This window comes from Terrapene carolina, unplaced genomic scaffold (genome assembly GCF_002925995.2).
Source record: "Terrapene carolina triunguis isolate 2854851 unplaced genomic scaffold, T_m_triunguis-2.0 Scaffold68, whole genome shotgun sequence".
In the NCBI taxonomy this organism is placed as follows: Eukaryota; Metazoa; Chordata; order Testudines; family Emydidae; genus Terrapene; species Terrapene triunguis.
In genome coordinates, this window is record NW_020664419.1 from 68772385 (window position 1) to 68798153 (window position 25769).

General features: G+C 41.1%; 1 protein-coding gene across 1 annotated transcript in view; it reads left to right on the top strand.

The window, feature by feature from the left end:
- The window catches only part of TMTC2 (transmembrane O-mannosyltransferase targeting cadherins 2), a 371684-nt gene that overhangs the window by 300058 nt on the left and 45857 nt on the right, over positions 1 to 25769 (top strand). The window contains exon 9 of the mRNA XM_029910867.1: positions 9399 to 9480. Coding sequence (XP_029766727.1) covers positions 9399 to 9480 — 82 coding nt within the window. The remainder of the gene's footprint in view (positions 1 to 9398; positions 9481 to 25769) is intronic.

Sequence of the window (25769 nt, forward strand, 5' to 3'; positions counted from 1 at the left end):
AAAAAAAAAAAAAAAAAAAAGCAATCATTCTGGGATGTATTAGCAGGTATATTGTAAGTAAGACACGAGAAGTAATTCTTCCATTCTACTCTGCACTGATTAGGCCTCAACTGGAGAACTGTGTCCAGTTCTGGGTGCCACATTTCTGGAAATATGTGGAAAAATTGGGAAAGTCCAGAGAAGAGCAACAAAATTGATTGAAAGTGTAGAAAATATGACCTAAAAGGGAGGATTGAAAAAAACTGGGTTTATTTAGTCTGGAGAAGAGAAGACTGAGAGGGGAAATAATAGTTTTCAAGTACATAAAAGGTTGTTACAAGGAAGATGGAGAAAAATTGTTCTCCTTAACCTCTGAGGATAGGGCAAAAACCAATGGGCTTAAATTGCAACAAGGATGGTTTAGGTTGGACATTAGGAAAAACTTTGTAACTGTCAGGGTTATTAAGCACTGGAATAAATTGCCCTGAGAGATTGTGGAATCTCTGTCATTGGAGATTTTTCACAGCAGGTTAGACAAACACCTGTCAGGGATAGTCTAGATAATACTTAGTCCTGCCATGAGTGCAGGGGACTGGACTAGATGATATGGCATTAAACAGAACACTTTGAAGGGAGACATACACCAGGGGCATGCCTCCCAATAATTGACAGGGCACAAATCTCCTCTGGCCCCAGAATGACTAGGGAGAGTGGAATCAGTCCAGGTAGGTACTTACATCACCTTCACCTCCTCAATATGGGTTTTTATCCAGAGGACTCCTGAGCACTCTCAGCTCTCATTGACTTCAATGGAAGATACAACTGCTTAGTACCTCTCTTTATCCAGACCTTCCTGACTAAAAAATTTACAAGAATTAGATGATAGAATTACTCACTAGGACATGTAAATATCTATCTAGTTCCATTATATTCATGTTTTTAATTGTCTTGTGCACAGCGCCGACTTTGTCATTTCCCCGGGAGTGCTCAACCCCAAGCCCTGCCTCTACTGCACCTCTTCCCCCAAGGCCCCATCTCTGCCCTGCCTCTTCCTGCCCCCTACCCCAAGCGCGCCCCACCCCCTCCCACCAGTGCCTCCTGCCTGCCACCGAATAGCTGATCGCAGCAGGTGGGAGACACTGGGAGGGAGGGGGAGAAGCTGATCGGCAGGGCTACCAGTGGGTGCTGAGCACCCACTATTTTTTCCTGTGGGTGCTCCAGCCCCAGAGCACCCATCCATTTTAATAAGGCAAAGAAGGTGGTTCATAAAACAGGTTTCTTTTTCTCCCCCCCCCAAAAAAAACAGAAGCAAAAGTCTTGTCACAGACCCTGTGGCCTCACACACACTTGCCCTTTCTGTTGTTGGGAACATTATCTTTCATACAGGCATTCAGAAGCCTTCTACAATACAAAAGGAGCTATGTAAAGTACTCAGGTTTCCCCTACTCTCTAGTGTTTGTTGTAGTCACTTTTTTCTACTCAAAAAGTTATTTTAATTGTATAGTCCTTCTGAAAAAAGTGATTATTTGTAAAGAGGAATCAAGAGGATTGGTCATAGGGAATGACAGTCAATTTTGCTTGATGCGTAGATTTCATTTTCCACTGTGCCACCAAACTCTCACCAGCATAAGGCTATGCAAAATAGGGACTTCTGCTGTTTCACTTATTAAAGCCTTGTACCATTTCAACTATGGTGGAACTTTGGGGGTGTAATTTTAGGACTGTCTGTATGTTAAAACTCATCCCCCTAACTATTGCTGGGCTGCATGCTTCCAAAATAATGTGCGGTACAATTATGTAACTCTCATAGTGCAAATACGTATCTTTGAGGAGTAAAGAGGGGATTCTTAATGATTTTTAATGGACACCTGTTTATTAAATGAATGAGGTTGAGGGAGCCACATAACTGGTCGCTAGCAGTGCATATAAATCTGTGCAAGTGCATTATTCAGAACTGCATTAACCTGTCCCAATCTTATTAGTAGTTTAGGATTTTAATGTTTCTAGAAGCTTGAAGTACATCAGCTGGCTCAACATGAGCTTTACAAATTCTACCAGCAGAGTGAGGAGAAGTTGCTGTTGCTGGCTTTTTCCATTATTTCTGGGTGGGGCAGAGGAGAGTTATTTTCTTTGTCCTAAATATTTGAGTGTTCTAGTCAAGGAAATACATGCCAGTTTATTTGAATAGATGTCAACTTTCTTTAAATTACTAACTTTCCTCCAGTCACTCCCTCAGTCAGAGTAACTTCAAAGTATTTTATTTGAAGGCCCAATTGAGCACTATGTCTGACAATATTTGTAGAATGAGGCCCATAATCTGATAGAAATGACAGTTAGGATAAACAGTACAGCTATCATTTTCAAAAATGGGTACCTAGAATTAGGCTCCTGAATCCATATTTAGGTATTTTAAAATGGCTTGCTTGCTGATCACCCAGCTACTCCCATTAAGTCCATGGGAACTGTTGCGGCTGAGACATTTTTGAAAGCCAGGTCACCTAGTATAATTTGTGCTTACTAGATTCATGTTTTTCATGGGATGCTTGAGTGATAGAAGATGGGAGAATGTCCACTGCTATTTATGCTTGAGCAACATGAGTAAGGAGCCCTTACACTTGGAAGAGTCTCACTGAACTGAATGGGTATTTTGCCTGAATTAGGGACCTCTGGATAAGGCCCAGACAAATATAGCGTGGCTAGGAGCAGTATAAGCTTTTTTTAAACTGACTTTCTAATGTGCTTTCACCCCACTTCTGCCTGAATCCCCTCCAGAAGTCAGATGATTGATTGAATCCTTGTTCCCTCACTGACATGCCAATTAGTATCAGTTATTGTGTGTGTGTGTGTGTGTGTGTGTGTGTGTGTGTGTGTGTGTGTGCGCGAGAGAGAGAGAAGTTGGCACTTCTCCATTAGAATGTGGGCTAAGACTATCTACTCATTTCTCACAAGCAAAGAAGAAGCTGTCATATGGCACACTTCTGTTTGCTACTGAGTTGGACTGCATATGAACTGGTGACCTGTAGTTGAAAGGCATGTTTTATCCCATTAGTCATCCTCAGAGCCACTGAGTCCTCCCATTAAAAACTTATGAATAACCATTTTATCTTGGACATAGAACTCTGTTCTGCAGTTATAAAGCTGTATTTTCACTTTGTGAGGTTTCCAAGGCATGTGTGTATACGTATACAACTGCTCACCCTCGCTGTTAAAAATTGAGAGCTTTCCAGTGGTCTTCAATGCCTTCATTTGTGTCATTGTGTGGGCCATTGCACATAAAAATGAATATGCACGAAATGTGCCAGTCCACAGCAATTTAATATTTCAACTATTTGGATAACTAATTATGGATTTCCCTTAAAATTTAGAACCTATCTCCTTCTATCCTGTGTGCTACTTAGCACTGAATTCTTACAATAGAGTGGGGGAAAAGATAGGTGTTGTCCTCTAAACCTGATTATTTCACCATATGCATCCTCTTGTGCTAGCAAAAGAATACTTACAGTGGCTAGTAGAAAATGTTGTTGCCTGACATAAGATATAAGTTTGATAAATGCCAAAGTTTAATAGTGATATAGCCTGATTCTGTCAAATGACTGGGGTTTATATCATCTGACACCTAAACAAAGCTTACAAAATGTGTGCTGATATATTGACATTTTAACAGTACACAAATGGCATGGAAAAGGACTCTTTAGGTAGAGTGTGATGCAAGTTCTTTCAGAATGTCACTTTGGAAGAGAACATTCTTAATCATTTTTTGACAAATGTGGATATATTAAAATGACGGCCAACCTGAATAAATGGTTCTGCACTGTTCATTTGCTGGCACTTCAGTTTATGCCTCGGGTGATGTAATATATGACTTTTTTCCTGTTTTTGTTAATGAGCATTTTGGCCTCTCAATAACAATCATTCTATTGATGCTATGTATATGGTCACCTGTCACCATTATGTATTCTGTTTCCCTGAATGACTTAAGCTGGGTGCAGTATTACATTTGGAAAGTGCCAAACAGAATATAGTGGTAACATATTCTGGTGAACTGAATAGATGAAAGTAAATTATATTTGACAAATACTTGTGGTCTTATAGACATAGTTCTATAAGCAGAAGATTCATATTTTATGACTACCTTCAGTGAACTGTTCTTTTTTCGGTAGGAATAGCAACCTGAGTATGCATAAGACAGAATGCAGTCAGCTAAGACTAATTGTATTAGTCTGTTAAAAGAGCAATGATGCACGATCTGTAAATGTTAATTCTGTTGGCATTAGTGATACATGCAGTCTGCGCCTACAATTTTGGAGTCTCCAGGCTGGACTTTGTGACATGACCCTTTTTGCCAGAGTAAGGATGTTAACTGAGCATCCTGAACCAATTTGAACTTGAATAATTACTCTGTCTACCTGAATTCCCCTGGTAGTTTCAACTGGATACGCCATTCTTCTTTACTTCTTGTGCTGAACTATTGCTGCATGTTGTTTAAAAAGAATTGCTGCCTTTCTCCCACAGAGGCAGCTCCATTTCACTGGTGGAGGAAGGGATCGCTGTATGCTTGTACAATATATGTTCCTTTTGAAAAAAAAATTGGGATGAAAGGTGCTTCAGCATCTAAATGTAAACAAGCCTCATCTATCATGTGATTGCAGCGGTTAGGAGGTAGCAGTCGCTTGCATTGTGGGTAACTGGGAAGGATTAATTTTCCAATATCTGTTCAAAGGCTTGACAAAGGGGTCTGAAGTATGAGGATTGGAAACTGAGGATAATGTTATTGGACAATAAGGGCCAAATTCTTCCCTTTCATGAGGGATACCTTATGGATCCCCTGTAGTATAAATAAGGAGGCTTCTGGCAGGGTGTCTTCTGAGAGGGGACCTTGACTTTGAAATTTGTCCCCACCATCTTCACCTGCACTTGTTAATTTTCTGGATTCACTTAAAGCCCCTTTTCTTTTCTCAGGCTGTTGAGGCGGCGTGGGCTGAGGATTTGGGGTAGTGATAATTATGAGCAATTCTTGTTATTGTTTGAATGCTACATTATGGGATAAATGCTCGCAGTACAGAATGCATGCAATACTCAATCTGATTAAAATCTGCTTCTTTACCAAGTGATTATAGGGTAGGCCAGGGGTCGGCAATGTTCAGCACGCGGCTTGCCAGGGTAAGCACCCTAGCGGGCCGGGCCAGTTTATTTACCTGCTGACGCGGCAGGTTAGGCCGATCGCGGCCCCCACTCGCCGCGGTTCGCCGTCCCGGGCCAATGGGGGCGGCGGGAAGCGGCGCAGGCCGAGGGATGTGCTGGCCGCGGCTTCCCGCTGCCCCCATTGGCCCGGGTCGGCGAACCGCGGCCAGTGGGGGCCACGATCGGCCGAACCTGCCACGTCAGCAGGTAAATAAACTGGCCCGGCCCGCTAGGGTGCTTACCCTGGTGAGCCGCGTGCCGAACGTTGCCGACCCCTGGGGTAGGCTATGTTGTATGTATCTTTAAAATGGCACTCGGCAATCCTGAAAATTATAGATCAAGAAGTCTTACTTCCACATCAGCGGCATTTAATTAAAATACGTCATTTTAATTCTGAGGCGCTCATATCTCATAATACAAACCAACTCACTGCTTGGTACTAGGAATAAACTGCAGTCATAGGCATGTTATTGCATAATACTGGCTAGTGTCTGAGACAGGATACCAAACTATTGGTACAATACAGTTTGGCTATTTTCTCCATGAGGAAAGAGTAATAAGCCGTAGATTTCCTCTGTCCCTGGGCTTGTGATAGTGCTTGGTTTTAGTGCTTTTGGAGTACTAAACAACAAAAGGTACTGTTGATTTTTATTAACAAATGCTCTGTTAACTTGACAACTGTTTCTGTGTCTTTCTCTTGCCTTTCTCGTCAGAGCTTTGGTAGTTCACCCAGGTCCAAGACATTTTCCTTAAAAGATTGGTATCACTTTTATATTTTATATTGACCTGCAAAGCTCTTACTTCCCATGAAATCTTTTTTTTAATATGAGTGTGAAAGAGAGTTGCACTTTAATATCTCTGCAAATAAATGTAGAACCCAAATATAAGAGATTTTACAAAATCCTGTGTCCACAGTTCTAGGTGATGAAGTCAGTGCATGTGTTTTTAGCATATGAATGTATCTAACATTCATTTTCATACCACCGTTTAGTTTTGGAGTTCTGCTTATCCTGACTCTTGTCCAGAAAATTAGCACACAATTTACCAAGGTCCTTTACAATATTTATTACAATGGATTTCCACCTTTTCCTTAGATCCTGAACATAGATAGTGTTGAACACATTTCTCTCTGTGCCTGGAGATCGGCAGCATAAAATAGTCAACCCCAAAACTTGTTGTAACCCTTGAATGTTGTAGCAGCTCTGCTATAGTTAGGGTCAAGACGGGCTTTTTGTTTAAAGCTTGACTCTTGTAAGAGCTCTAAAATCCATATGGTTATTTGGATTGCCTTGAAATTTCGTGTGTCTCAGGGGATGCAGGGTTTGGTCAGTGATCTAAGTTTGGGATCATTTGAACAAGATGTTCCTGAGATACAGCCCCTGGGGGGGGGGAAACAGCTTTTCTTAAAGTTGATACATTCTGGCAATGTAGTTTGGCACACAGACAGAGATCAAACCAGGGCTCAGATAATCTCAGCAGAGTCTCAAACACTTGAAGGTTATCCCAACAGAGAGCATGACACCAACCAGCCCTCCAGAGGAAACCAAATTAAAACGTTATTAGAAGAAGAGTTTGCTTTTCCAGTTAAGTGTTCCAGCAAGCATGTCTAAGGGATGCACTTAATGCATGACACAGGACGTGTGCAAAAAGGAGCATCCAAGTGTGTTGAGAGGCACCTAAGATTCACAGGATCTGTAAGGCGCTGAGGGACTGTTTCAGCCATTGACTCCGAACACCTAATGGGCACTGAGAGTTCAAATCTAATTGAGGGCAAAAATCTGAAATATTGCTCCAATCTGCTGCTGTCAGAGGAGTGTGGGTTTTTTACATTATTTTTGGGAAATGGATTTAATCCGAATATAGCAGAACATGTTTGAAACTATTTATGAAAAGAAAATAAATGATACCTGCAAATGCTGGCTGACAGGGGAGGATGATTAGTGCTGGAAGAGTAGTTAGAAATGGGGAGAGAGGGATTTGGTGTGTAGTGAGGGAATTATGTAGAGGAGAATAAATGGGAATGGGTGGGTAGGAGAGGAGTTAGAGAGCCAGGAAGGGAGAGGGGGCGTGTGGGGGGGAATAGGGGCAGAGGTGCCTGTCAGCCCTACATTGCCCTCCTGTGTGTGTGCCACAATCTGGGGACCCTCAGCCCATCTATGGGGGTCTGGCCCCTCTCATTTGAGCTGAGATCTGGGAGCCTTGTTCTTCTAAGGGGTCTGAGCATACCTCTCTCTTCCTGCTCCCCCCTGCTATGCACACAGGATCTGGGGAAGCTCCCCTCTGCATGTGCAACCGAGAACAGGCATACTGGAGCATGCACTGAGAACACACTGCAGACACTGGGGAAGGAGTTGAGAATGGGTATGCTTGTTGCATATCACAGGCTTTCCAGCACTGGGGAGAGGGGAGGAAAACACCTGCTGACATGAATGGAGCCATTCACATATTTCAGAATTATTGTTTCAGGCTCTAGTCATCTCCTTGGGGTGTTCTCATTCAGCTGAAACATTTAAGTGTAGAAACAGCCATAGCCTACTCTCCTGCTGGAATGCTTGCACTTGTGAAATTTAATCACTTCACACTTACAGGATACCATCTAACCTTGTGCTTTCCCTTACCCTTCGGCACACCTGTAGATAAGTCTCTTATCTCACCTCCCTACTGACAATTCCTGTGGCAAGACCCCCTTACCCCCAGGGCCTTGCTACTATAGCAAACTACACATTTTTTCAATGAAATGATGCAGACTATCTCCTCAAGGTGCACACTCTCCTATCACAACCACGGCTCTGTGATGCTTCTCAAACTAATCCCCATCTCTGAATACACCTGTACCAACCTGCTTCCACCATTCAAACCATTCAGTACAGCTACACTCTCACACTAAATCTAGCTGTAGTGCATGCAGATAATTGTGGCTATTGCCATCTCCAGGGAGGCAAAAAGAAGATTATTGGGTATGTACCCTAATTTTGTCTTTCCTGGTTTTCTGAAGTTTGAGTGTTGTGGAACTCTATGTTCTGGAAGGGCACAAGCTGTCATCAGAGTAGAGAGTTTATTTTACCTATATATTTGACTCTGCTGTGACCACTGCTGGAATACTGTGTCCAGTTCTGGTGTCCACAATTCAAGAAGGATGTTGATTAAATTAGAGACGGTTCAGAGAAGAGCCACAAGAATGATTTAAAGGATTAGAAAACATGTCTTCGAGAGACAGACTCAAGCAGCTCAGGCTATTTAGTTTAATGAAAAGTAGGTTATGGGTGACTTGATTACAGCCTATAACAGGGATCAGCAACCTTTGGCATGCGGCTCACCAGGGTAAGCATCCAGACGGTTTGCTTACCTGCCACGTCCCCAGGTTTGGCCGATCGCGGCTCCCACTGGCCGTGTTTCGCCGCTCCAGGCCAATAGGGGCTGCAGGAAGCGGCGCGGGCTGAGGGATGTGCTGGCCGCTGCTTCCCGATGCCCCCATTGACCTGGAGCGGTGAACCGCGACCAGTGGGAGCCGCGATCGGCCGAACCTGCGGATGCAGCAGGTAAACAAACCAGCCCGGTCTGCCAGGGTGCTTACCCTGGTGGACCATGTGCCAAAGGTTGCCGATCCCTGGCCTATAAGTACTTACGTTGGGAACAAATATTTGATAATGGGCTATTCAGTCTAGTAGACAAAGGTACAACACAATCCAATGGCTGGAAGTTGCAGATTGACAAATTCAGACTGGAAATGAAGAGGACATTTTTTAAAGCAAGAGTAATTGACCATTAGAACAATTTTCCAAGGGTTATGGTGGATTCTCCATGAATGACCATTTTTAAAGTCTTTAAGGTGCTATCGGACTCCTTGTAATTTTTAAATTAAGATTGGATTTTTTTTTTCCAAAAATACCTGCTCTACGATTTTTTCAGAGAAATTCTATGGCCTGTGTTATACAGGGGGTCAAATTAGATGATCACAGTGGGCCCTTCTGGCCTTGGAATCTATTAATGTGTGGACTTTAAATTTGTTCATGAAGTTTTTTCCCATTTAATTCCTATTTACTTAGGCTGAATCTGGCAACAATAGTAACTGTGTTGCTCTTGTGTCTGGAATTTGGAAAGTGTGGGAGCATATGGTAGACTGTGTTGCTCTAGTGCCTGGAATTTGGAAAGTGTGGGAGCATATGGAGAGTCCAGGGTGACTCAGTGTTAAGATAATCCATTTTCTCTCTCTCTGTCTTATTTATTTTTTTTTTAAGGGCCGCAAGAGTGAGGCAGAAAAGTACTTCTTGAAGGCTATTCAGCTGGATCCTACCAAAGGCAATGGTTACATGCATTATGGTGAGTTTCTGATAGATAGGTTTCCTTGCATTTTCCAGGTTTGCTGTTAATCTCTCTGAGTGATTAAAGATTTAAAAACTGCTACTGGCAAAATACCTCCGTTCAAGCAAAATAAACTAACCTACCATGTAGAACTTCATCTCCATTTCAATTTGTTAACACAGCAAAGAGAGCGGGGGGTATTTTCAGGTTTTTGCATAATTTTCCTTCTGGGAGGGAAATTTCCAAATTGCTGTCTCTCTGTTGGGAAAGGAGGAAGGTGAATATCACTATATGTAAAAAGGATTCATAGACATGTTTGTTATTGTTAACAGCATTGACCTAGCTCTGCTTGCTGCCTCTGGGTGGGCAACTAAAGTTTGTCTTAAGTGTGTACCAGAGCAGGACAGCTAAGATTCTGTTTCCTAGTAAGTAGTTATAGGCTGTACATCTGCCTTCCCCCTAGCTTCCTTGTGGCTTGAAACAGACAAGTATTTTAAGAGGCTTTGACAGGTTTGGCTATACCTTTTTAATACTAAGCCAGTCATGTGCTTAAGTGATGCAAAGCACACAGTTAATTTGAGGGTGATGGTATCATTATATCTTTAGATAGATTGTTTTTTCTAGATTTACAAAAAAATATTTCCAGATGTGATTGGTCCCAAGGAACCAAAAATATTTAACTTTATGAGCTGCCTCTTATTCTAGTTTAAAACTGATAATAGAAAAGTCAGAAAATATGAGTTATGTAATCCCCGTTGGAAAATATAGGGAGGGGGAATAAATGTAATCTTAGTTGGGGAGCATGATGGGGAACCACAGCCATACAGTACATATATTTTTATATATTGTTTTCATTTCCTCTTCTGGCTCCACTGGGTTTAAGCAAAACAACCACAGGGATGGTGCACAAAAATGGTAATAATAAAAATAGAAGGTATAGTTAACCAGCCATAACTTTATTTGTTTGTGTACTTCACTGTGTGGTTTCTAAATCTCAGTTGGTGACATTTTATATTTGATTGGTTCAAATGTAGTGTGTAATTTTGTATTTTGAATCCCATGTTTAATTCCTGGATGTTTTTGGAATGCATTCCATTAGTCTGCAATAATGAGGCAGCTGTTGCATTGTATATTGTAGCAGTTAATATGGTAGCCCACACTTTTAGAGTGTCCTTAACCTACCTCCCAAATACATTTGTGCCCATTCAGATTAATTTGTATATGCCTGTCTGGTTTGTGCCCACAAATTCAGATGTGGTGATCACAGAAATCTGTGGTTGCAAAGTCAAGGACAGCTGTCAAAAATCTGGCCACGCAATCAACTTGATTCTGTATGTTTCACTGCAGTTCCAGGCTTCTGTTTCTCATGACTCTGTGATATTTTCCATGTTTTCCCACTTTATTCATTGATTTAGTGTCCCTGCTACACTTGCACAGTTAAAATGCATAGGATTTCTGAAGGCCCTGTTATCCAAAAGCTGTGTGAGGTTACTTCAGGGATTGGCAACCTTTGGCACGCGCCCTCCAGGGTAAGCCCCCTGGCGGGCCAGGCCGGTTTGTTTACCTGCCGTGTCCACAGATTCAGCTGATCGCGGCTCCCACTGGCCGTGGTTCACCGCTCCAGGCCAATGGGGGCTGCGGGAAGTGGCGCAGGCCTAGGGATGTGCTGGCCGCCGCTTGCCAAAGGTTGCCGATCCCTGGGTTACTTTGTTCTTCCACAGATTCATGATGCATTGATTTCTGGATTGCTATGTTACAATGCTGAAATTATAAATCCTGGTGTATTAAATTTCATAATTTAAGGCGATCCATTGACAGGGTCTTTTGTTTTTACAGCAAAATAAAAAAGAAAGCATAGTTTCTTAAGGCAGTTAAAGGACAAATCATGTCCTCCATCTCTGCAAGTGTGAGGACACCTCTTGCAGTGGAAATGTAATTTTGCTGTGAAAATGAGGGGAGGGGAGGGGAGGGAGGGTCAGAATTTGGAGAACACTAGGAATATTTTTGGTTTGAGTGGGACTGATTTCATGCAGAGGATCTGGAGACAGCAGAGGAACTTGAGGGTCCACTGCTACAAAGCATGGGGTCTCCATAGTGAGCTTTATTGATTATGAATCAAATTCTTCTCTTGGAAATACCAGCATAAATCTTGAATAACTTATTGACTCCAATAGCATTAATGCATATTTACATCAAAGTAACCAAGAACAGATGATGGCCCTATGTCAAAGTTCTGTCCCTGCAGGCACTAAACTCACTATCAAACATGGAAAAGATTCTCTGGGCTATTCTTTTCTTTGCTTGTTCCAAAGTCCTGATCAGGAATCTGGAAGTATATGTCCAGGGACAATGCAATTATTAATCATGAACCTCTAGGGGACACTTACTCTGTGTGTTTTGTCTCTACACATCATGAATTTGGTTTAGCAACTTGTCATAGGTACACTTCATATCCCATAAGTCAAATGCTAAATCATAGGGAAATATATCTATACTCCTCATGTAAACCTTAAACATGAAGACACTCTGGAAAAAAAGAATAAAAGATTTGGCACCATCCCTAGAAAATGCACACCTCACTGAGAAGCCAAATTGGAAGGGTGGCCATTGGGGACTCAAAAGCCTGTATGTTAATGGAGCAGCACTGTATATAGGGACTGCAAATACTCTTTGATGCAGATATTATATTACTTGTGCTCCCATGATGGGTCCATATATGTCTTCATCTTTGATTGCTGTATTTGTGGTCTTTTTTGGAGGTATCAGGATGATTTGTCAGTGTGTTCTATCTTGTCGGAGGTTTACCCTTGTATTTTCTGTTACTTCTAGTTATGGTCCTGAACAGTTAGTGGTGCAGAATGTGAATCAATGAGGGAAGTACCTTAAATGGCACATAAGACATTGAGGAATGTGTGATGAGTTAGGCAATGGCTTCATGGGTAGTGTCACCATGTCACATTTGGCTGGACAACCCACTGGTACCTTGATTTTGCAGTTCCAGATCACTGGCTTGTTACTATGCATTTCAATGTTTTGAACAGTGTTTCCCAAACTGAGGATACCAGACTAGTTCAGGGAGGAGTAAAGGAGCGGATCAGTGTGAGTGGGGTGAGTTACAAGGGCTGCAGATCCCTGTCTTCTACAGACATTCTGCAAATGTGTTGCCATGTCATTAGGTACAGCAGGAAGTGGCTCACTGAAAGCCATCCACCTTCCCTCCCCATCATAGTGCCTCTATTGTAGCTCGCTATAGAAGGAGCTCACCAGTACAGTACCAAGCTGAAAACTCAGGCTGCCATCCGGTCCAGGCTTCTCTTCTCCTGTGACATTCAGCTGAACTTTGGGTGAAACCAGTGGATGTCTACTGGATGGAACCAACGTAGCTCTTAGTGAGGTAGGCAGATTAGAGCTACCAGCGAGGCTAGAGGGGAGAATGACTCAAGAGGCAGCAAATAACTTGTAAAAGAGGAAAAGAGAGAATGTCCATGTGACAAGAAGGGCATCATGACAGAAAGAAGGAAAAGAGAGAGTGCCAAAACTGGGTGAGGACATGGTGTTGAGGGGAGTACATCAACTAATCCATTACAAGTGAAAGCTCCATTGTATTTTTTTTGGAGGATCATTGACTTAGCTGTTGGCCCTTGACATAAAGTTAGGAATGAAGTTGGTTTCATTATATTATGTTATGTATTTGTGATAAAATAGGAGGGAACTTGTTGCTATTCATGTATGAAATAAGTGTGCTTTTTATTGTAGGGGGAGATTTTCAAAGGAACAAAGGTGTTTGTCCCTAGTGAAAAGTACTGAGCCGCCTAAATCCCATTTGCATCTTTGAAAATCTCCCCATGATGTCTGAACACTCGGTTAGATGGAAAGTAAGGAGTCAGTCAGTGTTAGCTGGCTTAGAGAGGCCCTCTAACATCTAGACTGCTGAAAGCTTACATTAAAACGTTAGAGTCCTGAAATACTGAAGGACTGCAAATATTAAAGACACTAAGCCAGATGATGGTCCCCAATCCAGCCGCTTTACCACCATAAATGAGCCACAGTTGGATGGGGGGGAAATTTTCCCATTGTAGGTAAAGTAGCTCTATGCTGGCCCCTTCATAAGTTTCCAGCACAGGGGTGTTTGTAGGTCAGAGACATGAGGAGATGTGGTGGTCACAGTGCACATAACTGTGGGATTATGGGCTTCAGAGCAATCTACACCAGGGGTTGTTTCAGCCCTGCAGTAACTCGGAATCTCGGCAATGCAAAAGTGGCATAAAGCTGAATTTCTGTCTCCCTGACTCTGACCCGCATGTTCTGTGCTGCATCTCTCAGGAAACATAGCAAAGAATCTAGCCCATTGTGTTAAGGAAGTAGAAAATCAGCTGCACATTCAGGATGTCGGAATGATTAGCTTTAATGATAAACTGTCGGGGAAGAGACAGAAACAACAAACTTTGAAACTCTTCAACATTAATGGCCATTAACCTAGCTTGTTTGGAAATAGGCTGCTTCATTCAAGTGATCACTTCTAAAGGGACTGTGGGATGAGTAGTTGTTTTATGTTGTAGGATTGCATTAGACTCAAGAGCATCAAAAAGGATTTGACTGCTTATGCTTAAAGATGCACACATTTCTTTGTGCCCTGAATATACCACCGCTCTACTTAAATACTGATTCACATTCACAGCTTCCAAAAAGATTCCAAACAAGATTTAAATTAGAATGTTCCTTAATTTATCCCGTTAAGTTTCAATTTGGGAGTGACACATATTCTCTTACTACACCAAGAGACTGAAGCTCTTCTTAAATCATAGTTACTGGAGACAATTCAGGGGCAGAGAGATTGGAAACCTAATGAGATCATTATGCTGTCATTTACACACATCTCTCTAGAATTATTGTTTTATGTTTAGGAACTCAGAAAAACCATGTTCCTTAAACTATATTTATTAGTTACTTGTTTTATAGTAGTAACTAGAGACCACAATCAGAGATCAGGGCTCCATTATGCTAGAAAGAGTACACACAAAGAAAAGACAGATTCTGCCCATAAGAGCTTACATATTGAATGAAAGTTTGTTGTTTGAATATGACAGAGAAATGTGTGTTATATTTTTATAACAAGACCGCCATTTCTGCCATACGTAGTCTTTGTAGAGGTTTCTTTGTGAAATTCTGAGAACTTCTTTCCTCGATAGAGAGATTCCAGGGTGTGGAACAGGAAAGTTGGCAGGGGCTGTGCTGATGCGCATATTGCATCTGTCTAGCTCTGACCACAACTCATTGGAGAATTTAATTTCCAATATACATCACTATGTAGCATCTGGTGTTCCCAGTGGAGCAGATCCAGGTGTTTGTTTTGTTTCTCACTCCGTATATACTGCATTCAGCTAATCCTGCAGTCAGATATAAGTAATTCACAAGAATTATACACTGTAAAGTCAATTTTATGTTTTACTGACAAACAAAAAAACTGACCTTCCTAGGAACTTGGTGATTTCTCCTCCCACCCCCTAAATAGGTCATAGCATTTTGTTAACAACTTACAGTTGATATGTCTCCTGATTTCCGTTTTTGTATTTAATACAATTCTAACTTTTAATTGCATTTCACTGATGGAAGTGCCTTAGTATGAGAATTTAAGGTTGGAAATTTTTGGCCAAAATGTTCCTGTAATTCCACTGCTGCCCCATGCTACAGACAAATGTATTTTGAAGTGTAAGCTGTGGGAGTTCCTATCCAGTTTCATCCTTGGACTCAAAACTGAGGATATATTGCAGCTGTTACCTTTGGAGAAATGATAGATACAAAGTGATTTCAGAGCGAGGCTAGAATTTAGAAGTTAAGTAACAAATATAACAAGTTAATTATCCCATGTAGGAGACAGTGAGCGGGGGAAAAAATGAGGATTAATGCGGAAAATAATAGCGTAACAGTGGATTTGTAAATTGATAGGGATAGGGAAGTTAAATAACAGTTTAGAAGTTTGTTGTTTTAAGTTCAAAAGTGAAAGATAGGGAACAAAAGATGTCAGAAATCTAGTAAGTACCCAAAGATCACTATTCATCTGTTCTACATCCATCTAAAGATCATAACCTTTAGTTGCACTCAACTAACCAGACTGAACTATGATCTTAAAAAAAATGTGAAAGTGGAACTTCACAGAGAAATTCAATTGCAAATTACCTAATTAAGTTAAAGTATAATTAATCTAATGAGAATAATCCATTTTTATTATAAAAAGGGAATAGTTAAGTGATTTAGAGTTATTAGAGCCCATGTATTATTCAAAAGAAGCTAAATGAAAAGGTCTCAATAGTAATTAATAAGACAGAGTTAGTTTGAACATCTTGTTGGGTCCTGGCCTCTCCCATTCCAATTAAGTAATTGCCAATGTGAGGGAGATGGGGTTTCTGTGCGCATGCCTACCCTACTGCCTCACTTCCCTCACCACTTCTCCTACTCGTACCCCACCCAAAACAGACCACAAGGGACGCTTCAAAAAACTAAGAGTTTAAACCTGGCACAATCCATTCTTAAGGATCAACAAAAACATAACCTTGACTTAATTGTCTTTTTACATCAATAGATTATGAAGGAAGAAGTGAAGCCAGGAAAGGGAGGTATTTCTGACATTACAGTACCAACGGATTTTAATTGGAATCCTCTTCTGCCTTCCCCTGAAATTAGGCCTATATAATGTTGGGAGATCTGTATTCCTGCTGTGTAGCCAATTGGCCAGGTCATCTCTGGGGTACCGGCAAGTGATGAGAAGGGGTAATAAGAGGGTTTTTAAGGCATGACACTGCATCACCCACAGGCTTGAATAAATCCTTCACTGACTTTCATTTTTGAATGGCCTGATGTTGGCAATAGGAATACAGTCATGTTGAGAAAAACAATTGAGAGAGGGGGAAGATAGCCCACAGAGACAGAATATACAATAGTCCTTAAAGCAAGCAGATAGGAGAGCAGTTTAAATGTTAAGTAGGATGCAGGGGAAATAAGGAGCAGCAGAGCAGATTGGAGCATTACCATCATCTCGGGTATTCAGCGTAAGCTCTGTTGGTCACCTGTGATACTTCCAGTATGTTCAGCCCAAAATTGGCTTAGAAGGCCTTGAAGGCAAAATCCTCAAGCAAACAGGAGTCATGCCATCTGGGTATCTACATTCTGAGCTGGTGTTTCTCGCTTTGGCACATGTCACGCATAGCCTGTGAATCTGTTTAGAAACTGGCAGAGCAAACAGCTGTGTAAATTTACTTATGTCAACCAGTTGTGTTGCAGAACTGCACCACCTAAGGAATGTTTGACACAGACTCTGGAACAAGGACTTTCCTCTCATTGCCCCCAGAAAGTTCTACTCAAAACACATCTATCGGTAGGACTCCATTTATATCCTGTGACATCTGCTCTTAACTGCTGGCAGTGGATGACTGACAGTTCTGGTGGTTCCAGTCTTAATGCTGCTGATGCCAATCAGCCATGTTCTGTTCCAAGGGCCCAACAAGGCAGTGACTGATGCTCTCCTTCCATCCTGTTGTTTTGGATGAACTGACATAACACATGCTGGATTAGGCCAGCCAAAGTTTGATCCCGACAAAGATTCCTCTTGGAACTCTAAGTTCTGTGAATATACCAAAAAAGACAATTTCAACTGGCACACCAATGTTGCATATGTTAAAGTAATTGAGGCTGTTACTAGCCATAGATTTAATGCAATCAGATTTGACGCTTGATTCTACAACCTTGTAGAATGCCATTTTTACCATAGTGTTCTGTGCCACAGTCTGGGGGAAAAAAACATTCATTTGAGGAGGCTGTGGGGGAATAGTATCCAGACACTGATGGTCAAGAAGACTCTTCTGATACCCAACGTATTTCCACAGAGAAAGAAGAAGAAAATGCCAGTGACTTCCATCTCTGGAGGATCTGATTTTTCCCTCTTATGCAAGGGACAGATAAGGGAGATTCACTTAATTTACAGACAGCCAAGAACACCCAGTCAGGTATGTGAGAACTAGAAATGCAACTACCATGTGAAAAAGGTAGCCAATCAAATCCATACTGAAACCATTCAGAGTGGTTCCTCTTGAATATAAACTCTGGACATGGCAGATGACTACATGTATGCACATCCCAACCAGTGGATGTATCATAGATTCCGATAGGGTACCAATTCAGAGATTAATCTTTTGGGTTGGTGTCAACACTGTGTTGCTCTGAAAAATTCTTGGCAGTTGTAGGGGTATATTTACACAGAGTGGAGGGGTGCATACTTTCCTCTAGCTGAATGATGAGCTGATCAAGGACTTTGACAGAGATCCAGAATTTGTTTTTGCAATCTAAGGGTACTAAAGTCATTTGGTTTTAACCTAAACAACCTAAAGTCTTCTAGTTTATTCCACAAACAACTGGAGTACACACCTTGCTTCAAAGCTTTACAGCTCAAAGATAGATTCTAAGACATTTTCTGTCTGCCAAAGAGGATTTGCCAGAAGAAGCAGGTTTCAGCAAGGCTGTAGATGTTGGGACTGATGGCTCTGACAGTATTTTTGGTATCTGTCTGCTTCCACAGTATCAGTGGACACTTGAAGTCTCAGTGGTTACAAACCATACAAAGACACTGCTATTGCACCTGATTGAGAGATGACCTGCAGATCTATTGGATTTTTGGCAGTCCAATGACAATCAGAAATTGGTAAATGACTTCTGATCCAGATTGTAGTTACCACAATGCATCCATGCAGAGGTGCTTTTACATTTAAGGCAGGCTGTAATCCAGGAACAGTAACTGTACATATTTGTTCTTGGAAGGATTGAAATCCTTATGGATTAAGAGGTGTCATAAAACTGGTATCCCAAAGGTTGATTTTAATTCAAATAAACAATCTGGCTACCAAAATTGACATAGTTGGTGACATCTGCAGAAGGAAATCCATGAAAATATGAGACTGGGTAGTGCCCCATAAGTCATGACTAGTGGCCAGCAACCTATCAGGGGTGAAAACCCTGATAATACATTTAGACAACTACAAGTAGTTCCTGGATCAGGAGCTAGTGGATCAAATCATCTTTGAAATCAGGACGTCTCCCCATGACCTGTTAGCTATTCAGCCATTCTGCCAACATTCATAAGAATGGCCATCCTGGATCAGACCTATGTTCCATCTACCCCAGTATCCTGTCTTCTAACAGTGACCAGTGCCAGATGCTTCAGAGGGAATGAACAGAACAGGGCAATTTATTGCATGATCCATTCCCTGTCATCCAGTCCTAGCATCTGGAGGTCAGAGGTTTAGGAACACACAGATAATGGGGTTGCTAATAGCCATTGATGAACCTATCCTCCATGAACTTATTAATTCTTTTTTGAGCCCGGTTAGTTTTGGCCTTCACAACATCCCCCAGCAATGAGTTCCACAGATATCACACTAGTCTTCTTGTCCTGACAAGGCCCTTCTGTTACCAGGGCCGACACTCCTCCCTCGCTACAAAGCATGCGCTGCCATGCCCAGTCTTTTCAAAGAGGTTTATTCCTTTAAACAGACGCTATCAAATAAACAGAAAATAGTATTAACTCTGTCCTTGGCCCAGGCTTCAGGACCACCCCTCCCAGGAGTATCTGGCATTCCAGCTCCTGGCAGCTTCCTAGCCTCAGCCAGCTCCGCTCCCCTCGTGGAGCAACTTCCCTAGCCCCCTGGCCCCTTGCTCCAGGGACCCAGTACAGGAGCTAACTCCACTCCAATGTGACTTTTCCTCTCCAAGGCTCAGCCTCTCTGTCCTTCCTCCCCCAGCAGCCCTTTATAGGCACATTGGTAGCCCAGCTCTCTTTAATTAGGTGGATTGCGCTCACCTCCTCTGGCCCAGGGTAGCTCGGTTTAGTTATCCTCAGGGACCAGGTACCCTGTGACACCTTCTCTATAAGCTTGATGTGAAAAACTCTATAGCCAGAGTTTTTATGTAGTTCAGATACACCCCTAGAAAGTTTATTTTGGTTGATTCCAATTTAATAGATCAGGCAGTTTTCAAGAGAACCATGGTCAATATTTTCAGACTTGTGCATATAAAGTTAGGTACTGCATTCATATTTAGGCACATGAATACAACTGGCTTGATTTGCAGAGAGTCTAAGCACACCACAGCTTTCATTAACTTCAAACTCCAACATGCACATGCAGATCTTGATTTTGACAGGAGATTGAAAAGCTGGCCTGCAAAGTTATGTTAAAAGCTCATTCAGTCAGATAAATGTCTGCTTCCCCAGCTAGCCTCTGATTAGATATCTTCTATTAAGGAGACGTTTGTAGGGCAGTTCTAGGTTGTTCTCATACCTTTTACAGACATGGTTTGCACTTGGCCTTGTGGCAAGAATTTGGGTTTAAAGTGTGTTACGGCCCTGTATCTAGTCAAGGAGTTTTGCAACTCCTCCCACCCCTAGCCATTTAGTTTTACTTTTCAGGCAGGTTTTAATATTTGCCATGTCTTAAGAGATGACTTGGTTCCTAAAGAAAATAATATTGTAGGGAAAAGGTATGTTTATAGTAAATGGATGGTCCCACGGTTTTGTTTGTGGAGTATTGTGGTGAAATTTTGCTTGTGCTTGGCTGACTTTGTGAAATAATTGTCATAGTTTCAAGTTAACTTTTAAGAGTCCTAATACTAAGTATGGAGAATGGAATTCTACTTATGAGAAAAAGATCCATTAAGGATCCAAAACATAGCTTATAATTAAGGCTAAGATTTTGTCACGAATATTTTTAGTAAAAGTCACGGACAGGTCATGGGCAATAAACAAAAATTCACAGAAGCCCCATGACCTGTCCCTGACTGTTGCTAAAAATATCTGTGACAAAATGGGGAGGGACGAGAGTCCTGCTGCTGCTCTGGGTTCCCCTTTACCACCCACGGCAGTTGAGAGTGTTGGGGCCCCCCTACTGCCCACCTCTCAGGGGCTGAAGCAGGAAATGTCACTGAGATTTCTGGAAGTCACGAATTCTGTGACCTCCATGACAAACTCTTAGCCTTTCTTATAATCGTGTTACTAAGCTTTTTGGAATATGAAGGGAGAATAGTTATACACATTTTATTACAAAGAGTTTTAGAGAAGCAGTGAAAAGAATATGCTTTCAGCCACTGCAGTAGGAGCAGCTACATCGCTGTATAACTATATAATTTTATATAACTATTTTAACCTAGGCAGTTACACCCCTCTGCACTGTCACATCTAAGAAATGTAACAGCGCCTTCATATTTGAGTGTTGCAATAGTGGATACATAGGTAAATTCTATATTCCTTCAGAGAGGCCCAATGGATGCTATTTTGGAAGATTCCCCAGTAAGTCTTTAGATTTTGGGTGAGGTATTGGTTAGAAATTCTTTCCAAGGGTAACATGTGCTTTGAAGAATTTCCATACAGGGAGTGAAATAAGAGCTGATATATCTATGTTTCATTTGTAATTAAGATATCCTTATTTCAAGACATTGCTGTTTGTTTTACCATGTGACCATGGTTACCATGTGACACTGCTCTTTGTTTTGCCCATTAGGATTTGTGTCAGTTACATTCTTTTACTTTCTCTATAAGGATAATTATAGATATCAAAGAAAAATCCCCCTGTTTGAACTTTAATTTTGTCCGGAAGTCATTTATTTTACAAAATTTGGAAACTAGAAATACAATATTTCTAAAGTTTTGTTTCTAAAATCTAGGGATACTTTTTGGTATTAGACAGCTCAAAATAATATGAGGTGGGGGAAACTTTCTCTAACTGAATTGATTAGCCTAATAAAAGGTTGACAATATTTATATTTCATCCAAATGGAACTGAAAACTACAAATATATTTTTCAATCAGAGTTATGTATATCCAAGCAGCTTGCTTTTGGAGCCTTCACTATAAATGTGTATGTTTTTACGGTATTGTATGTCACCACCTCCTGCTGTTGGATACATAAATAGCTCTTCACTTGGAAGTGTCTCACTCAGCTGATTTTGTGCTTTTATTCTGTTTTTACAAGGACGTTTTCATGCCAGCAGTTTAGGGCCAGTTTTATTTGTCATCGACCTCCAACTTAGGGCCAGTATTTTAAATGTGGTTGCTGTCAGGTAATTAATGATCAGTTGCTCAAGCTGGTCTTTAAAGAAATTGCTGTAATGAAAGGCAATAATCTAGGGCCCAATCCAGCAAACTCTCAAACACACAAGTAGCCCCACGGAAATCAGCAGAACTGCTTGAATCAGTAAGGACAGCTCACATTAGTAAGGATTTTCGGGATCAGACTACCACTTAGATTCATAGCTGAATTTGTCCAACTACTTAGTGTGCTCTGAAGTGTTACCATGAAGCCATTATGTTACACAAAGGATTAGAAAAAAGTAGCCATTTGAAAAATACTGATATTTCTGAAAAGACCACTTTCTCCCAGCACTGAAATGGCTGCACTGTGGTGATGGCCCACCTAGTCATTCCTCAGGGCTTGTACACACTAGCACTTAAGTCGGTACAGCTTATGTCGCTCGGGGGTATGAATAAGCCATCCCCCGAGCAACGTAATTTACACCAACCTAAAGCACCAATGTAGCCAGCATAATGCTGCCTCTCACAGTTAGGAGTTATTGTGCCAACGGGAAAACTCTCTCCCGTCAGTATTGGGCGTCTTCACCAGATGAGTTACAGAGGTACAGCTGTGTACAGGTGTAGCACTTCTAGTGTAGACTAGTCCCTAATATATGGTAAAATGCCAGGTTTCCTGGAAGCCCTTATATTCCCTAGGTTCTTTCTGGGTTCATATGGTTTGACTGTAGAATATACATAAAACAGAGAGCAGAAGAAGAATATGAAGAATACTGTTTTAAGCCCCAGTCCTGAAAATATACATTAACTTAGCTTTAATACTGTAAATAGTTCCACTGGTTTCATATTATCACAAAATGCATTGACCACAAAAACTAACATACCTTGTACAGTGATTGTGCCTATTCCAGTTTGCTTTAAATCCATAAACAATGAACACAAAGAAATATACCTCAGAAATTCCGGATTAGACAATTGGCACCCTGAGAGTAATAATTTCTCATTCTTCATTAACTTTCCATGTCCTACAAAAATTAAAGTACTTGTATGGGTACGACATACCAGGGTACATCGTGTAGATTAATCTACATCTAGATTAATGAGCAGCTGTGCCACCCTTGCCTTGAAACCTTGTGTGCCTTACAACACCTTGCTGAAGGAGTTCCCACCTGGGCCACTCATAAACAGCCTTCCAGCGTGTAAGCTAAACCCTGGGTGTTTGTGTGTAACTGCAGCCTGCCAGCCACACTTGGCTCTCACCAAGTGCAGGGTCACCCAACACACCCCCAGGTCTTAGATTTCCCCCCAGAAATGTTTGTCGTGTACTGCCCAGCCCTTTCTTGGACAATTCAAGTTTATAAATTCAAAGCAAGGTTTTTTCACCGCATGCTTACAGCAGTTGTACTGACTAAACCTCTTAGGTCAGGACCCCTTTTCCAGTCCAGTGGCTGCTTCCTCTGTCCCTTCAGATGCAGTGAATAGATGGGCAGAGTGAGAAAGGGGTCCCTTGTGGTGTTTGTCCCTTCTTTTTTACAGTGTAAGTCCCTCTCTTGAAAAACATTTCCAAATGGGGACCAGGAGGCAACAAGTCTATGGAGAAGGATGTTCCCTGCTATTTTTCCTCACCTGTTTGAGCTTCCTTCATTTCCCTTCCTGCTTGATGACTATGTTTACTGCTTAAATGCAAATTAAACAGAGCACACATTCATTTGTTTGAGACAGATCTGTTTTCCAAGCTCAGTTTGGAACAATGTGTTACCACCACCATAAACTGGAATCTTATGCACATACAGTATTGCTGCACATATTTTATCAGGATGGTACTGATCAGAAAAGTGAGTTTTTAGATACCTTACTATACTTTGTACAAAGTTTAATACAATAATGTGTAGGGTGTGAATACAGGGGTACCTTCCGTCACAATGGGGAACACCAAAACCAAAGCTACTCTGGTGAAGAAGCTTCTTCATCAACTCTTGATATTGGCGTCAAGCAAGTGTGTGTGTGCATGTGTGTGTAAGCCATTATAAAAGTATCAGAGGGGTAGCCGTGTTAGTCTGGATCTGTAAAAAGCAACAGAGGGTCCTCTGGCACCTTTAAGACTAACAGATGTATTGGAGCATAAGCTTTCGTGGGTGAATGCCCACTTCGTCAGATGCATGTAATGGAATACATCTGTTAGTCTTAAAGGTGCCACAGGACCCTCTGTTCCATTATAAAAGCAATGCTGTCTGACACACATTTTTGAAACTTCATCTGCAAACTGTACAAGTGTGTCTTCTTCACATTTAAAATGTCCCTATACTACAAACATCTACCGCCTTTACAAAATAAGATGAGAGAGGAAAAAATGGAAATGTGACACTAAACACCACTGTATTCATACCCTGCCCACTGTTGTAATCATCTTTGTACAAAATATTCCTTGTGAGGTATCATTTGAAAATGAATAGCTCACTGATCATTAATATTCATGCAGGATGTATGTACTCAGTGGGTATTAAGATTTATGGACTTATGCTGGAATGATAGTTAAAATGTGTTCAAACCAGATATGTCAGAGAGAGTTGTTAAACAGGTCTATCCTAAACAAAGGAATGTGTGTTTACCTCAATTTACATATAAACAGTAAACAGACCCATCAAGCTAACAAGAAGTTTGGGATAAGACAGCTGGCATCTACACCCAGAAGGAGAGAGAAGCTTGGTCCAGATTTTACTTTTCAGAAGAATCCATTTCAAAGATTTACTGGTCTGTAAGGATGGGAAGGGGTGGGGGGCTGGACCCCAAGTGATAAGCAACTCAAACAAATGATTATATCCAATATTACTGAATTATAAAGTTGTATAGAGTCAGGTATTTCCTGAAAGCTAATGACATGCTGGTGATTAATATCATTGGGAATTGTATGTATTAACACTATATAAGGAATTATGGATACTCATTGATATTAAGCTGTACAGCCTGCCCAAACAGGAGCGGATGTCACAGCTATTTATCTACCTGTCTCCTGTGTTTAAAGTGAACTGTTTGGTAACTCCAGTTAAAGTAACCAACTGTTAAATATTGACTCTTTACAGGGGCATCAAATCTTAATATCTCAACTGTCCAGGAGAGGGCTGGACATTGTAGAACACGTTTTTGGGAAAATCTGGGACTGAGAATATGTTGGGGGCAGGCGGTGTCACAATCCCTCTCTGGTCTCTATTGCAACCCAGAATGTGACAGGGAAGTTTGAATGTATAGTCACTGTACCTAACACTGGTTCTTCCGAATTTAAGATGCATGTGAGCATAGATTGCAGACATTTAAAATCCATTGCAAAGTCCTTGATCCAAAAATATCACACCTTGTAAAGAAGATGTGTAAAGACTGTTACAGGGCACAGAATAAAGATGATTAGAGCCGTTTCCCAAGTTTGTTTAATTACCAAGTATTACTCATTTTTCTGGGGTTCTTCTGGTTCCCCTTATTTTTATTTTTTTTATTTTATAATTAAAGTGTTTTTGTAAAGTGTTGTTGTCCTTAAGTTATTGCTATGTCTTAGTGTTGACTCGGTTTAATAATTTGTTGTTGTTGGGGTATGCACCTAGGTTTTTGACATCTGCTTTCCAAGACCTATTGGTACTGCTTGGTAAAGGGACAGTCTCCTGATTTTAATCGCTTCCCTTAATTGCAAAAACTGTTGTAGGAAACAGAAACGTGCCTGCCATGATTCTCTGAGTAATGCTTTAATAAGTGATAAAATAACAGTTCAGCAAGGGATATGTACACTCTTGTTTTCAGTGAGATATCCTTTATAGTTGTAAAGTGGAAGGAATATGTTTATTGGTCATTAACCACCACATTAAGCTGAATAAACAGTACTAATTAAAGCTTAATAAAAATAGAAATGTACTTTGTAGATTCAGAAGATGGAATACTGGAGTAGAACACCTTAACTTTCCCTTGAGTAACAGACAGTAGGCTGTATGCACAATACCTAGGTAAAATATCATTTTTAATGGTATGGGGAAATTACAATCCAGTTGCATCTAAAGCAACTTCTACAAATTGCAGCACATTCATCAGGTTTTATGTATAGAAACATACATACTGCAAACTGAGCAAATGGAATATGGAATCTATAAAGAGATGCTCTAGTTCAAAAGGAATCATTTTGGGGAAGTAATATTGCCTCTGTTATATTGGAGGTCAGTATAGTTGATCACGGTGTCCCTTCTGGTCTTGGATTATATGC